The following is a 16,980-nucleotide window of genomic DNA, read 5'->3' on the forward strand; positions in this document are numbered from 1 at the left end:
ATCATGCTAACAATTTAACAGTAACAATGGCCTCGGGACACTGGCCAGACTCAGGTGCTAGTGTTTAACTTACTAAAGCGGACTTTGTTTTTCCAATCCTAAATGCTGATCACTTGCCAAGCATGATTTTTGTCTGATGATGGACTCCTTTATGAAAAATTTCATTTTTCTTGGAAATCAGAACTTTGGTTGCTGGTGTATCAAGCAGCAGTAAGAAGATCTCAAGGACAAAAGCAAGGACAATTTGGTTCTTCTCTGCCTGGTTTTATCTAAGACTCTGAGTAGGAGTTGCAGTGCATCAAAGCAGATTCCTTACATCATGAATGACTGAAAGCAGTGCTATAAAATGCTGAATTCAGACAAGGATTGGAACCTCCTTCTTGTGATTCTTTCCATAAAGGAGATCGATCTTCTTGGAAATACATTCTTTTTCATGCATGGAGGAATGTTTTATACTCCCTGCTCATGGTGAAAAAAAATGCCCTTTTGATACTGATCAGCAAAGGCACTGCATAGGTCCTCAGGCCACCCTTGAAGTTCTGACTTGTGTAGTTTTGGTCAGATGCTTCTCAAATGCTGCCTCATGAATTCTTTCCTCTCTGACCTCATGGCTTATAATGAGGCTGGTTGAACTCGAAGAGGTACATACAAATGAGGATGAAAGAACAAAGTTGCATAATGAGATTGTTTCAGCAGTTGAGAAGTCTCTTGAATAAAGAAGCTAAAAGCAATGTGATCAGGAAAACATCTGCTTCCCTCTTCTGGGATTCACACTCTTTTGTTCCACACTTTGTGCACATCCAAGAAAGATGTGTATCATCCTCTACAGGGGATACAGACTTTACTAACAACATCTTTCCTGTTATCACAGCCCAGAGATTCTGTGTAGCTCTAGGTTGATAGTAACAGTACCAGAACAGTACAGTGATAAACAAAGAGTGAATCCTATGCTTGTTTGTGTTCCAGGAAATGGAATAATTTCTTAATAAAGATTTTTGAGTGGTAATTTTTACAACAGAGTTGTAATATTGTATGTGTTTAACTCCTAGAGTCAGCCTTCATTAGGGTGACAGTCTTACACTGTTATTTTAATCAATAGTATATTATTTCATTACAAATACTGTTTGTGCAAAATTTGTTAGGCAAGGTCTGGCAATCGAACTGAAATGAGTGTCTGGGACCATTCTATAAAGCATTTCCCAGTGAAGCTATTTTTACAGAAAGGTTTTTGCAAGGTAGGGGAGAGAAAGCCAGATTTTGGGTCATAATTATTTATGGCACAAACCCCAAAATATGCAAACTAATGAGACAGCAATATAATCTTTACTGTTAAAGACCAGTGATTTTTGATGAGGAAGAACTGAAAAATCTATAAAATGGCTAAATTAATTCCAGAAATGGTAGAGAACAGGGTCCCCAGATCATAGTCTGGAAGCCAGCAGTGAACCAGAAGACATGGTGACTGTATTAAATAATGACTCTTGTAGTGTCACCAGTTACAAGTATCAGTATTCATGCTATTGTAGCTCTGATAACATGAGAAGTGAGGAACTGTTTTTAGAGAGAAATTAGAGTCAGTGTTTTATTGGAAAAAAGCACACAGAGCCTTCAGCAAAGGATATCAGAGTTTGCACCTGACATTAATCTGCCATACAACACAACAGTACTGCTGACTTTGGCTTATAACTCCAAAAGGTTTCATTTTTGATGAAAAGTGTGAATGTGTTGTAGTGGTTGAGGGGTGGGTGTTAAGACATTAACCTGGATAATATTTCGTGACCATAAAAGACTTTGTTGTTGTAGTGTCTCCCCATTTCTATACAGCATCTCTGAATTCTTTCAAAACCACCTCTGTCAGAGAGGTAGAGAAATTAACTGTCAAAGCATCCTTTTCCACAGCCTGCAAATGTAAGAATTACTCATGCTAAGGGGAAAGCTCCAGTTCCACAAGGAGACATAGGACTGCAGAGATCCCAAGAAATGCACGCTTCAGTGTGTCCAAGAGGAATGGGAACAGCTTTGAATCCAAAACCAGAATGTCAAAACCCAAAACCTTCCCTTTTTGAAAGGAAGGGAAGGAACTGGGGCATGGAAGAAACCAAACTGGAGATGGGCCCTTGCTCTGTTTCAATGTACCTTATCAGTCTGAAATCCTGATAGTCTACATTTGAGCTTTCCTTTTAGATAAAGGCAATTAGATCCTGCGTGTTTAACTACTAATGTCCTAGATGCCAAGAAGATGATAGAATGCTCTAGAGAAGATGAGTCATTCACAGTCAGGGTGAGATTAGTGGAGGGAGCCAACCTTAACTGGCCATGCTTTTCCTGGACTGGAAAACATTCAGTCCTGCTGCTCTTGGCTTCAAACTCTCCTTCAGGCTGTGAGCTGAAAGTTAGGAGATGAGTCATGTGGATTGGTCAAAGTATGGAAGAATCTATGAGAACTGGCAACGTGCCAAGCAGACTGACCTCAGGAGCCTCTTCCTACCACAGCAGTTTACAAGGTCTCTCTGCAGGGTCACCCTCAATTCCAGCCACAAATCTAAGGATATTTAAATGTAGCAGAGGGGATCTTCAGAACTCCTTGTTCAAATACTCACTTTACAATCACTTTTTCTAAGAAGAGGCATCCTGCACCTATAGATGGCAAGGATGGTGTACGTGCTTTGGTGTGTACTAACTGGGGATGCATTCATATCAGTTCTCACAAGTTAAACAGCAAAATTTCTTAGCTGGTTAGACAAAAGCATACCTCACTAAAAATTATTTCACCAACAAGAAATCGTTAATTTTGGTTTCTTAATGGAAACTACAGTGTTTCCAATGAAACACAATAATTGTACAAAATCAGTTCTGTCAAAATCCAGTTTTCATTTTTAAAATATTGTGATGGGAGGAGACTGGCCAGTATATTTCATTCCATCCTGAAGTATTTCCATATACTCTGAAAGGCGACCACTTGGATACCATAGACAAGAGATGGAACAGGGCAATTTCTATAAAGAAGATTAACAAAAAAATTACAGGCTTTGAAGGACAGCAAAGCATTGCAGTTGAAAGGTGATAAGCCAGTGACCTAGGGTGCATGACATATAGTTAAGAGCTTTCTAACCAGCTGTGATAATTAGATAACATTAGATTATCTCTCCTAAGTGTTTAAAGTTAGACATGTAAATTTAAGTTGGTCACCTTTATCTTCACAGAGACAGTGGAGAAAGAGGCATCTCCAGAGACGTTATCTACTTCCATTTTCCACATAGACTAGTTCAAAGAAGTTGCTATTGGACGTGCCTCTTTTTCTCCATTGTCTGAGAAGGCAGCCAGAGTTGTCTAGCTGGGCATTACACAGCCAGCTTTTAGACATGTAAAGGTAGTAGAAGAAATCCCATTCTGCACTGCATTTTGTTGGCTGAATTCCAGTACAAGTAGCAGCTTTCTGGCCACCCTTTCCCTCTGCAGTAACAAGTATTCTCCACCTTCTCTCCTGAGCTGGATTTTATATTTAGCATTGTTGCATGTTAAAGCACTTCCGTGCTCCAATCCCAAGTTGGCTACATTTTACTTTTGGATGCTATCCAAATACTCTTTGTAGAGTGCTCTGAATTCCTTTGGGATGAAACAGGTTACACAAATCTTGAGTTAATGTGCTGTGGAGGAAGGACAGTAGAACTGACTCATCATGTTGATACTCACAAGGATGTTACTGCAAATGGCCTCAGTAGCTCTTTTGTTCATACTCCTTGCTAAGTTTATCCTTAGGCTGCTCAGGTCATCCTAAAATGGAGCATTGCCCACAGACACCAAAGTACCGTTAGGAAAGAGCCGTAAGCATTAACTGGTGGATTTCTAAGATGGCTCAGTAAGTCAGACGCCTAATTCATGTTTAATTTCAGTGACTTTGAGCAGCACAAGTTCTTTAAAGTTATTTCAAAACCCCAGTAAGGTGGGTAGTCCTTGAGGACTAGGATCATCATCCTGAGATTCTCCTCTTTAACTGTGAGTCTGAAATATTTGGTCCTTTCATTTAAAGCATCCAGTCTTAGGGTCTTGCCATGACGAATTTGTGGTCTTTATTAATGAAAACTTTAGTTCTCATGTTATGCAAAGATTCACATAGGCTCAAAAATGTGGTTTATGCTTTAAAAAGCTCAGTGGACATATTGCAGAGAAAAAGAAAACAAACATCAAAAAAATAGCTCAGTGAAAAGAGTTTGCATTCCATCACTGTCCTGTCATACTGAGGGGCAGGAAGAGAAATGAAGTGTTTGTGGGCCACCATACTTTCCTTGTGCTCTCCTTAATAAAAAATTATCAAAGACAAAAATAGGTAGAAGTAACTTTGCACTATCTCATGCTGCAGACCACGAATGTGAAGGGAAGAAAGACTTCTGTGCTCAAAAGAGAAAAAAATGTTCAGGTTCATACTCTTGCAAATTTGAGTCTGTAGTCAGGGAAACCCACCCACCTACCCTTATGCTCTTTGGAGAGCTGGTCACACATACATTAATGCTGGCTGAGATCATTGATTTTATTAAGCAAGTCAGTAATGTTACTTCCTCAGTGATACAAATAATAATAAGACTGGTGTTAGAGAAACAGTTTCTATAGCAACTGAAGTTGCTTAAAGATTTGCTAATTCTTTGCTGTGAGGTGTTAGCAGATGTTCTGGATGGTGTGTCATCTCCCTCTTAGCCATGTTTTCCTTACACATTCAAACGATGGGTAAGAGGATTGTCCATTAGAAAACTGATTTTCACAGGCACTTTTCATAACGTTTATTTGCACGAATTACTTGGATATCCAGTGTTCATTTTTACTTCCAAGAATTTACACAGAGAAGGAGACTTGGGAATCTTCATCTATTGCTTTTCAGTGTTCCTCAGCATTTCAGAAGAAATTTTGATACTGAATGTCTCCTTGATAGCTGTCAGAATCTGCAGTGGGGAGGCAGTCTGTCTCTCAAATACCCAGTGTAACTTGTAGTTAGCAGCACACTGGGAACAATTTCAAAACATTTTATAAAAAGAAATGCAAAATTTCAATAGACTCTAGTTGCTGTTGAGCTGTGTAACATCGGCCTGTCGTATAGGGTGCAGGAAAGAATTTGTCCTGTTCAAAGTGACAAAACCAATGGGAGCCGTTGTCCAGTCCTTTTTCTAGGGCTTTTTTCCCCCTGAAGTATGGCAAACTGGATCTTCCCCACCTGAGCATCTAGATGCTGCTGAATTTCAAAGCCTGTTGTTCTCCTGGAAAATCCATGCCTCAACCGCCATACCCAGGGTGAGAGTTGTGGTATAGCTACGACAGACATATTGCACAGGGCTCCTTTCAGCACAGTAAACAAGAGAAGTTGCTGCCTTTCTGGCCAGTATGACCAGTCATGCTGGCATCTGCTTACCTAGAGAGGGCTCACTGGACTCTGACGTTGCAGAGTGAGAAGTCTACTTCATAAAGTAGGAGCTATCACATGGCACACAATAAATACAGACTAATGTTGAAAGCAATTTTTAACCCCTCTGCACTGTATTCTCTTTCAGGAGAGATTGGGGGGGCTTCATACAGTGAGGACTGGGCATGGTAGTTCATCTCTTATGGTACCCAGGTGGTAGAAAGGTACCCAGACTGCACATGAGATAATTTGAAGATGCCCTCAGACATTGAATTCCACATTAGCTGGGAAGAAAAAACACCCACTATGGCATGTCCTCTCTCGCAGGTGTGCCACAACCATTCCCAGCATCACCAAAGAAGCTGAAGAGAGCTGAGAGGTGCCCAGGAGAAAAGAAACAGCACCGTGCTCTGGCAGGGAGCTGTGCTGTACACAGTCAGGGATCTCTGGATACATGGCTCTCTAAGGTGGACATGCACCATTCTGCTGCTCTTCGGTGACAGGAGCAGTGACACTTGCCTCTGGGGATGACACTGTATTGCAGACCCCATACAAAAGTTTCCACAGCTTCTGTTTCCCTGATTCAACAGACTCCAATATTTCATTGAAATTTTTGCAAATAGTATTATTATTATTTTGTAAATATTAAGCTCAGTAGGATATTGGGAGACTTAACTGGAGCAAGGCATTGAGTTGAATCTGAGCTTTTTGTATCTAAGAGAGTCATACACAGCTCTCAAATCATTCATAGAATCATAGAATAGTTTAGGTTGGAAGGGACCCTTAGAGGCCATCTAGTCCAACCCCCCTGCAATGAGCAGGGACATCTTCAACTCAATCAGCTTGCTTAGAGCCCTGTCCAACCTGGCCTTGAATGTTTCCAGGGATGGGGCATCTACCACCTCTCTGGGCAACCTATTCCAGTGTTTCACCACCCTCATCATAAAAAATTTCTTCCTTATATCTAGGCTGAATCTACCCTCTTTTAGTTTAAAACCATTACCCCTTGTCCTATCGCAACAGGCCCTGCTAAAAACTCTGTCCCCATTGTAGTCCTTTTCTAAAAGCAAGTACAGAGAATGTGAAGCAAGTGAAAGAGCCAGTCCTTTTCCCTTTTTGAGACCAGAGGGTTTATGAAGCAAGAGTTTCTCATGACAGAGAAATAAAGGAGCACAATGCATGTGCTTATCATTGTCTCCTTGCTGAGAGACATACTTGAAATTGAAAATAATAACAAAAAATTCAAGGCCCTTCCAGGAGAGCCTGACTGCCCACACTGCAAGTGCCATGAAAAGAGTTTTTCATGACAGGAGCCACGGTTCTCAAATGAAGCATGTTTTATCCAGTATCAATTTCTAGTTTAAAGCAGGGGTATCCCCTAACTCAGATTTCAGTGGCAAAGGAGGAAAGTCTAAATGGGAGGTATGTAAGGTGATGCTGCCTCTGCACTGCTTACAGTCCCAGAGAGGCTCAGGTCTCTAACACAGTGCAGCTATTTAGAGCCCTTTCACCTGCCTGCAGCCCAGAGGTTGCTATTAGTTGCATTACTCATTCCCCAAGCTTCTCCCACTGCCCTATCCCATTTATGTGACAGAAAAGAGTACTTAGAGCCCTTTTAGATTTTATTTGCAAAGCTTTAATGCAACCTAGAGTCATTGAAAGTGTATGGATATGAAGCAGTCTGAATATTACCCAATTTTTAGAATCTGCATGCTTGCCCTATTACTGGAAAATTATGGAAAGTTTGCAATTATTTCCTGCCTTCTGACTCTATGGGTCACTAGCTGTCATTGTGTGCTGGTTTCCTGCAAAGCAACTCAGTGGAGAGAAACATTTCCAAAGCACAAAAATGTGGCTATGAAATCACCCCATGAAGCACTCAGTCCATGGGATCCTACAAGCAGGTTTTTTCTCATCTCTTGGTCACCTACAGTTGAAGTGGGCACTTGTTGGTGTCCCTTTAACTGATGTTCCCTTTTCAGTCAGATTTGCTGTATTGCAACATAGCAGTTGGAATATCCATTGCAAAAGAGCATCTCCTTCACTTGGAGAAGCTCCTCAGTAAATACACCACTGAAAATTTGTCATACCAATAGTCCAAAGATGCATAGGTAGATATATATATATAAGTAGAGAGGTTGGTGCTGGTCTCTTCTCACAGGTGATTAGTGACAGAACAAGGAGGAACGGCTTTAAACTGCAACAGGGGAGGTTTAGACTGGACATTAGGAAAAAATTTTTCACAGAAAGAGTGGTCAGACAGTGGAATAGGCTGCCCAGGGAGGGGGTGGAGTCACCATCCCTGGATGTGTTTAGAGGTCATTTAGATGAGATGCTGGGGGATATGGTGTAGGGGAGAACTTTGTAGAGTAGGGCTGATGGTTGGACTCGATGATCCAAAGGGTCTTTTCCAACCTGAATGATTCTATGATTCTATGTATATAGGCATACATATTAAGAAGCCCCTTGAATTATGAATACAATTTATACTTGGTGACTCCACATTTCTGAGTGTATGGACCTTGGGAAGGGTGTGATCCTGTTTGCTGTTACTGTGATATATTTCTCTTACAATACTTTTATCTCTGCGCTAGAGTCTCTAGCTACATTGTCCTGCTAAAAGATATATATATTATCCTATGTTGTGGAAATATTTTTATCCATTTTTAATTACTCTTTAACTTGCAGGTATGGCATGAATTGTCTGATCCAGTTTGAAGATTTTGCAAATGCTAATGCTTTTCGTCTCCTCAATAAATACCGCAACAGATACTGTACATTCAATGATGATATTCAGGGTAAGTACTGTTAGGAAAATGCAAATTTAACCTTCACCTTGTCATGAGGAAAGGTGATTAAGATCACAAGACTGTTTATTATACTCAGATGTGTCATAAATTTTAGGGTTTACACATAAACATTTAAAAATATAAACAAGAGCAGAGCAGTCTACGTTGAAAAGTGAGTCTCCATTGTTTTTAGGAATTCAGCTGTTCACTGCAGAAATGTTGTTCAAGGGAGAAAATGGATCATGTACTTTAGATTTTTAAGGTAATTTAGAGAGTTCCATTAATTTTCTAGAATTTAGCTAAAACAATGATGACGTTTTAACAGTTACGCAAGGCTTTCAGTTTCCATGAGCCAGTGGTCATTAGCTGATCCTGGCATTGTTCCTCTATTGTTATTCTTCTTATTACATGCACAAACGAAAAGGTAGACGAGCATCTTTCCTCTCCATGGGTGCTAACTCCACGGTAATCTGAGAACAGATACGTTCTCTCCTAGAGCGATTAATGTAACTCTTCCAGCACCAAGGAGAAATGACAGCAGCAAAGCTGGGGCTATAACTAGCATGTCTCCCAGGCCTTGTGAGGCTCAGCAGTCAGCAGAATTGCTCAAATGCTCAGAGGGATGCAAGCTGCATATTGGTGGCATCCTGGTCTGGTGCTGACTTTGCTTTAAACCATTGGAAGGGCTGTTTGCCCATCTCACTGGGACAAGATCTTCCCAAGTAATTACAAATAACCAGTTCTTCTCCTGTGAGTCCCTTCATCTTTTCTTCTTTTGTCTAGTCCTGCTTGCAACATGCAGAAATTTCCAAAGTTTGTTGATTTATTTGCAGTTAGTTGGGCTTATCCTCACTTGTACTTGAAAGAGACTGAAAGAAATGCCAGTGTCATTTTTCACACAATGCTTGTTCTTTTGTGAGTAGACTTTCTAGCACTATTTCTGCATCTGCTACCCATCTAGCAATATTTAGCCAGTGAGTGTAATGGCTTGTTCATATCTGTCATGGCACAAGAGGGAGCAAGCCCCTGGCTTTGGGAATATAGGTGGTGTGACGGGATGCTAGTCCTGCTCAAAGACACTTTCAGGAAGAGAATTTGGAAGCAGAGGAGCTTAAGGCATTTCAGAAAAGGTGAGATAGGTTCTCCTGTACAAGAAGACTTATTAGGTGTTCTTGCCACCCACAAAAGCTTTCAGTGGAGAGAGAGGCACAGAAAAAGGAGATACATTTTTGAATTGGAGTCTTGAATGGAGGAACCAAGAACTCAAACTTTTCTGGAGATGGACAGATGAAGCCCATAATAAAAAACCAATGATGTGAAGATTTATTTTGGATTAGTTGCTTTCTCTGCAAGTGGAAGGGGACTCAGCAGCTGAAAGGAAAAGAGACCAGGCAATGTTGCAGATCTGTGGGCGTGGATGTAGGTTTTCTTGAGGGAACTAGAATGAATTGGAAATGTTTCTTGGTGAATTGGAATGGTTTCTTAGATAGAGAGAAGAGAAAGAGGATATTAAAGCAAAACCAAAAATTCTGAGTGGGAAGCAGGAGACTATTTTATAGTGTCTTTTTGGCCACAGGTGATAGCCACATGCCTCAGACAGTTCCTGGGAATTACTCCCTCAGAGAGGCAAGCCACATCTAGGAGGATGCTGTTAAATGGCATTGCCATAAAATGAACCTTGTCTCCTTCTCTCCGGTTAGATGTCTGTCACAGTGCATGGGAGACATCGAGTCCCCTGAAATTTTCCCAAGAGTCCCACCTGTTAAAACAATAGGATTTTTACCTCTTACTAAACTCCCTTATATTCTCAATTTTTTTCATGTAGCTATCAGAAAGAGAAAGGGGTTCCAAGCCATGGTCATAGTCAGGAATGAGTTTTGGGGACCTTTGGGAAGCTGATGTAACTTGGATCTGATCAGTTAACTCTGTCTTAGAGTCATGTCAGAGATTAATGGAGTTGCAGCTGGGATGAGTAGTCTGGTTTACCCACCCTAATATACCCCTCTGTATCCCCAGATGATATGAGAAAGGTAGGAAGTGTCATTATCTCACTTACACTCTCCTGTTCTTTGGTTTTGCCTCAGGCTCTCTCTTTTCTAATGTGCTGGTATTTCATGACTTGCCTACTTTTAAAAAGTGTGAGAGTTCAATGCAAATTGTGTTTTAAATTATTAATGAGAATTATACAAATCCTTGTTTAAGCAGGCCTGATTCATTTTACTCAAGTCAGGCAAGAACAGACCTCCTGAAGCCTGAATTATCCCAGCTTCTGAGTTGGCATTGTTTTAAGTAATTTGATTTAAAAACACATTTTAGGCACAAACAGTGCCAGTTAGATCAGGCCTGAGCTATGCTAATTTAAACTCATTGCCCATTGGTTAGTGGGACTCTGAATGCAATGTGCCAACACACACACACACACAGATGAGATGTGGGAAGAAAGTATAAATTGCTTCACTTAATCTCCCTTAGGCCTCCCTCTTGCTGCCCCAGGGCCTACACAAACAGCAAGCAGTTTAAAACACTAACACCTACTTTTTTTTTGTCACACAAATTACTGTATTGCCAAAGCCATCCTAACCCCACAGAAGTAAAGTGACTCAGACCCCTTCCAGTTTGAGCCAGCCTGCTGATGCTGAGTGGGATGCCTGCCAGGTACCACAAACCGGACGAGGTGATTGCTCTCACTCTGATGGGAGCTAGCAGGAGCTGGCTCGCAGTGCCCACGCGTGGGAGCTCCCCATTAAGGGAGTGCTTCTCCTTCCTCTATGGCGGTGATGACATCAGTCTTTTCCCAGCTCTGTCTGGGTTCATGCAAGGGGCAACAGCTTCAATTTCAGCTCTACAGGAGAAAATTGATTGTCACTTCTTCCTTTTTCCCAGTAAAGTACTAGGGCAGGCGGAGAAGCGCATAAGAAATCGGAGGAAGCTTTAGACCCTGCTCTTTCTCTTCCTGCTGTAACTTTGCTCCACTTAATTGTGCACAGTGATAAACAGAAAGTAGTCTTACAAAGGTGTCAAGTCTTGTGAATCTCTGAGACAGGCATCTGTGGCTTCCTGCTTCATACAAGAAAATATATTAAATCATTTGAAGAGGTTAGTTTGGAAGGGACCTCTGGGCATCACCCAGCCCTCACTCAAATAAAAGGGGATTTCAAACTTAAATCCAACTTTGACATTAGATCAGGTTTCTCAGAGCCTTGTCCAGCCAAATAATTTTCAATATCTGCAAGGATGGATATTCACAATCTCTTTGTGCTACCTGTTCCAAAGTTTTCTCATCTTCCTTGTGCATTTTTTCCCCTTATATCTAATTGGAATTTCCCTAGATGCAACTTGCGTTCATTGTCCGTCATCCTTTTGCTGTGCACCTCTGAGAAGAATCCGGCTTCTTTACAAACAGTCAGTAAGTCGTTGTGGACAGAAATTAGATGCCCTCTTAGTCTTCTCCAGCCTATTCAAACCCAGGTCCCTCAGTCCTCTTTGTACACCCTGATCATATTTATGGCCTTCCTCTGAACTTGCTCCAGTTTGTCAATATATTACTTGTGCTGAGAGCCCTGAACTGGAGATGCTAGTCTAGAGGTGACCTCAAAAGTGCTGAAATACAAAGAAATGATCACTTTCCTTGACCTGCTGCGTAGACTTCTGTTGACACAGTCTAGCAGGCTGTTGGCCTTCTGTGCCACAAGGGTCTTCAACTTGTTGTCCACCATTACCCCCAAGTCTTCTTCTGTAAAGCTGCAGGACTTTTTATTTGCCTTTGGTGACCTTCATGAGGTTTTTCTGAGCCCACTTCTCCAGCCAGCTGACATCGCTGTAAATGACAGTCATACCCACCAGTGTATCAATGACTGTCCCCAATTTGTAATCATCCATGAACTTGCTGGGGGTGCACTCTGTCTTATCATCCAGGTTGTTAATAGAACTTAAATAGTATCAGCTTCTTTGTACCACTGACCAGAAGCCTGTGAACCTAGCAGCCCAGCCACTTTTTCACCCACTTGATAGTCCACTTGTTCAGGCTGTATCTCTCCAGTTTGTCTACAAGGATGCTTTGGGAGATTATTTAAAGGCCTTATGCAGGTCAAGGAAAGCAACACCTTCTGCCCTCTCCTTGTCCACATAGCCAGTTGTCTCATCATAGAAGGCAACTGAGTTGGTCAGGCATGATTTGCCTTGGGAGATCCATACTGTTCTCAGTCACCTTCATGTTCCTGGATGTACCTTCTAGAAGATTTGTTTTGTAATCCCCAGGTACTGAGGTTAGGCTGACTGAGCTAAAATTCCCTGGATCCTTCTTCTGGCCCTTCTGAAGATGGGTGTGACATTTGTCTTTTTTCAGGAATTAGGAATCTCCCCAGTTACCAAAACCTTTCAAAGAATGACTTTGTAATGCTATTGGCTATGTACCTCATCATCCTTAGACGCATCTCATCAGGTCTCATGGACTTTGTCTGCTGAATAATCCCTGCTAAATAGGCAGGAGTCGATAGAAACCCTGTAAATTTGCATACCTAAGGCTCTCAGCATGGGACTAAGGCTCTGTGTGGCACGTGCCTCACTGTCCGTGTGGTAAAGAGCCTATCTAATTCCAACGCAGCCTTCAAAGATGTCCACTGAGTAACCAAAGAATCAGCAGGAGTTTGTGCCTGGGCTAAGCAAAGTGGGATCAAACATATCGACCTGTGATTGGAATTGGTTGACTCGTCTTGCTGAGCAAGAATCTTTATGCTGCAACAGAGATCCTTCAGTATCATGGTTCAGTTATCTGATCAGTCATAACAGAAACATTATTCACTGTGAGAGTGGTTGAACACTAGGACAAGTTATGCAGAAAATCTTTGGGACTTTTATCCTTCAAGAAGGCCCTAAGCAGTCTAATCTAATTTTGAAGGTAGCCCTGCTTTAAGCAGATAGAGGACTAGATGACCCCTAGACATCTCTTTCAACCTTATTTTTTCTATGAAAAGTTAATTCTCCTGGTTGATCAGTGTGTTACCCTCCATATTCACATATCAAACATGAATTCTTCAGACACAGGTTGCTTACTCAGTACTGAAGAGCAGAAGTTGTTCTGCAAGTTTAGTCAGAGTTGCAGAAAAATTAAGAAATCTCTAACATGTTACTTAACTGTATCTGATCATGTCATTCAAAAGCCTTGCACACATATGAGCAGGGCAGAAAGAATAGTGCACAGAAGCATAAAACCTACTGTCTCCTGGCTCTGGGCATCTTCAGCAGTCTTTTAAAACTAGACCTGATAGAACTATAAGATTGATATCTTCTCAAAGAACCACCAGTCTGAGTGTTTCAGATATATCCATATGCAGTCTGCGATACTGTAAACAGTCAGGATTTCTAAAATCCTGAACACCTACACTGTGCCAATGAGACTTCTTCAAGGCACTTCAAGATGGGAAACCCCAAATCACTAGCCACATTAAAAACACTTAGCCTTTTATATTCCCATAGTCCCACCACAACTGAAGTAGTCTACAGACAATGCACTGGGTCATCACTTTGGCAGAACCTCTCTGAGTTTTCCCAGTCATTAGAGCAATGATTCCCCTTTGTTGTTGTATGTGTGACTGCTGATGAGCCTCAAAATACCTCTTGACCCACCAACCACCTTTTCTCATTAACCAAGCAGATAACCTTTCCATAACCTTTCCATCACACTTCAGGAAGCAGTGTCTCAGCCTGGAGGAACACTGCTCCCACACCTCTGCTGAGGTTGGGAACAGGCTGACTCCAGCGCCGCAAATCTGAGCAGCTTCAAACATTTGGGCAAGTTAGAAATCAATCATGTGCAAACACGGCCTATTTTGCAGGTTCATTTCCATGTGCTGTGTGAAGCAGGCGAAGCAAGTTTTTGGCTCAGTATTGACTAATTTCAGCAGATTAAAATGGTACAGTATCTTATTTTGTTGTTTCAGCTGGTGTGGAAAACGCATCAGTAATTATCACAGGAAATTAAGGAGGGGGGGAAGCACAATAGGAAGGGAGCGCTGGACGATACCCTGCTGCAGAACAAAGCAGGCTATGTCCTGCCAGGCAGCTCCTGAGCAGCACGCTTTCCCTGTGGGGATTTACCCGGCCTGAAGATAGATGTGGAGATGTTCTCAGTCGTGTAGGGGTTCACCATTACCAGGCCCTCTCAGATGTGCTGTGCCCTGCAGCAGAAGAGGCTCCTGCATTTTCCCCTGATGCTACTACATTAACTATTTAAGGGCCAGCTCCTAGACTTGTGTGTAAATCACACATTGACTGCTAAAACAGCCAGGTCAGAACAGTATGGACTCCTGGGTGTAAACAGGCCTGTGTCTTGGGCTTAGCGATACAGGGCTCTAAAGATCTGGCCCGTATCTTCTGTCATTTTGGGGACTGTAGTATTTGTTCCCCTTTCCTCTCCTGCTTTTCTTGATCACTGGATGCCATTGCAGACTCCACCTCTGCAGCAAAGAACAGCATATGGTCACCTCTGTGTTGCTGCTCTGTGTTAAGCTGTCTGTGATCTTTAAGTCCAGGGTAAGGAGACAAAATATACAGGAGAACAGGGCTGTGCTCTGACCTGTTTTAGCTTGTTGGTATAAAACAGCATCTACGGGGTCTCCACTGCTGCAATGGGGATGGGGATGATTTCTTGCGAAGTGCTGGCAGCTGCCTGGTAGCCTCTGCCTGCGCGGAGGAGGGGGTTCGGTCTGCCCCTGGGCACAGCCCGTGTGCTGTGTGTTGGCTGGCACTCTGCGCTCGCAGCAGGGAGGGCAGTGCGGCACGCCAGCGCTGCAACATCTTTTTAAGGCGCTGCACTGTACAGTCCAAGCACTTTACAGTCGCAGAATAAAAATCAGGTACCTAGAGATGACCTACATCAGGCATTTACTTTAAGATGAGCTCTGCATTTCCATTGTCAGACAGCTCTTCACCATACCACTGCCTCTTCTGGGTCACCAGTGTCCCTAAATCTGTTTGTGGAGAAAGCAAGTTCCTTCCCTGAGCATCGATGCTTTGCGTTTTACTTCTGTTCTTGTTGACTTGCTCCACACCATTTCTTGGTTTATTTTCTTAATGTCTTATAGAGGCCCTTTGGGGGGAAGGCTAACACTAGCCCGCAGCCATGGAGGTAAAGACCTTGAGCTGCAAACACTTCGGCAGCTCTTTGCTTCAGCTTTGTGGTGTTTGACTTTTGATTATGTATTTGGAGTGGATCTGGACAAGCTCCACTCTGCTTTCCAGTAACAGGCAGAACTGCTGCAGGGACTTAATGTGAACCAGGATTTGGAAAAGCCCTATGCTTCCTCTGCATCCATAAATTTAGATATATTTTCTTGGCTGCCCTTAGCTGGAGCTGTTAAACGGGTGTTTGCTGTTCCCTGGGCCCTCATCTTGGCATGGTTTTGACGAGGCAAAGTGTAAGCAGGCGGGGCAAGGGTAAAAAATAAAAGATCAGGCTGAATTTGGCCATCTCTTCCACCAGTGTGCTGTGGAGAAGGGGGAATCACCCACACGGGTGTTGTGTGAAGAAACAGGCAGCGGCGTGGCTGTGTGCTCCCATCGCTGCTGCTATCAGAAGGATTTGGCATGGTGGTGATGCTCTGCTCCGCTCAGCCAGCGCCCAGACCAGGTGGCAGGGCAGTGCCACCCCTCAGCAAGGGGGGATTCCTTCCTCCAAGCATCTGCAGGGTCCCCGCTTCCTCCCATGTCCCCTACTTAGCCACCGGGTGCTGTCACAGGCAATACAGCCTTGACATTGGCACTAGGCAGCACTTCCCCTGTTACACTCGTGCCAGCACTGCCCGTAACTCCATTTCAAAGCTGCTCACTCCTCCTCTGTCTGCTCTCCCCACTCTGAAGGAAGGATAATGTCCCCAGGCATGGGCACCTCTGGACTGCAGCCTTTTCCATCTGTGCAGTGTCTTGCAGCTGTGGAACAGCTCTTTCCCCTGGGTTTTGCTCCAGTGTATCTCCACTGACATCTACTGGGGCTTGTTCTTACACTAGTGCAAGGGGAACATCAACCTCAGAGGGATTTTCCTTAATGTTTTACAATATTCTGAATGTGCCTGAGTGTCAGAGATTAATTCTTATGACATGGCCATTTTCCTGAGTGTACCTTAGTTTTAAATGCCTCTTTTTTTCTCTGGTCCTGCTGCTCTGGACTCCCCAGAGAGTCCCCTGAGGTCTGCTTGCTATTTTGTGATATTCTGTTGAGCATTCAGTTGAGTCTTGGACAGATGGGATGATTTGCGAGCATTTTCCTTTCTTCTCTCTGTGCCCCTCCATATTTCAGCTCAGATACAGACCAGCCAAACTGGCTCTTGCTGATTACTTAAGGAAGTAGTTATCTGCAATAGAAGCATTCAGCCTCTTTGGAAAACAGATAGACCAACATGTTGAAGGGTAGTTGTTTTTTTCTTGTCACAACTCATGGTGAGGAGTTACGCCCCCCATCTCATTTTGTGGTCTTTTCAGAACTGGAGCACAATGATTAGCCAATTCCTTACAAGAACCAGCTGTGAACTCTCCTCCATAGAAATGCTCTATTGTTCCATGCTCAGAAATTGTAATTATCAAAGAAAAATACTAAACTGAGGCCAAGGTACAGTAACTTTGTTACTTGAGTAATGGGGGTGAGGTGCAGTTTGGGAGATGTGGAGGGATTAGAAACACATTGGAAAGAGAGGAGGAGGATTAGGAATGGCAGAGCTGAACAGAGTCCTGCTGTTAGTCAGAGCTGCAGTGCAAGTGCAGGGGGATGAGTAACGGCACACCCAGTCCCACAGGGCTCTGCTCTGCAAA

At 42.8% G+C, this 16,980-nt stretch overlaps 1 protein-coding gene across 4 annotated transcripts in view; it reads left to right on the top strand.

Moving 5' to 3' along the window:
* Nucleotides 1–16,980, top strand: part of ME3 (malic enzyme 3) — a 129,137-nt gene that overhangs the window by 103,673 nt on the left and 8,484 nt on the right. For all 4 annotated transcript variants that reach the window (XM_074860310.1, XM_074860312.1, XM_074860313.1 and 1 more), the window contains exon 7: nt 8,078–8,187. In XM_074860310.1, the coding sequence (XP_074716411.1) occupies nt 8,078–8,187 (110 nt within the window). The remainder of the gene's footprint in view (nt 1–8,077; nt 8,188–16,980) is intronic.

Source organism: Strix uralensis, chromosome 2 (assembly GCF_047716275.1).
Source record: "Strix uralensis isolate ZFMK-TIS-50842 chromosome 2, bStrUra1, whole genome shotgun sequence".
In the NCBI taxonomy this organism is placed as follows: Eukaryota; Metazoa; Chordata; class Aves; order Strigiformes; family Strigidae; genus Strix; species Strix uralensis.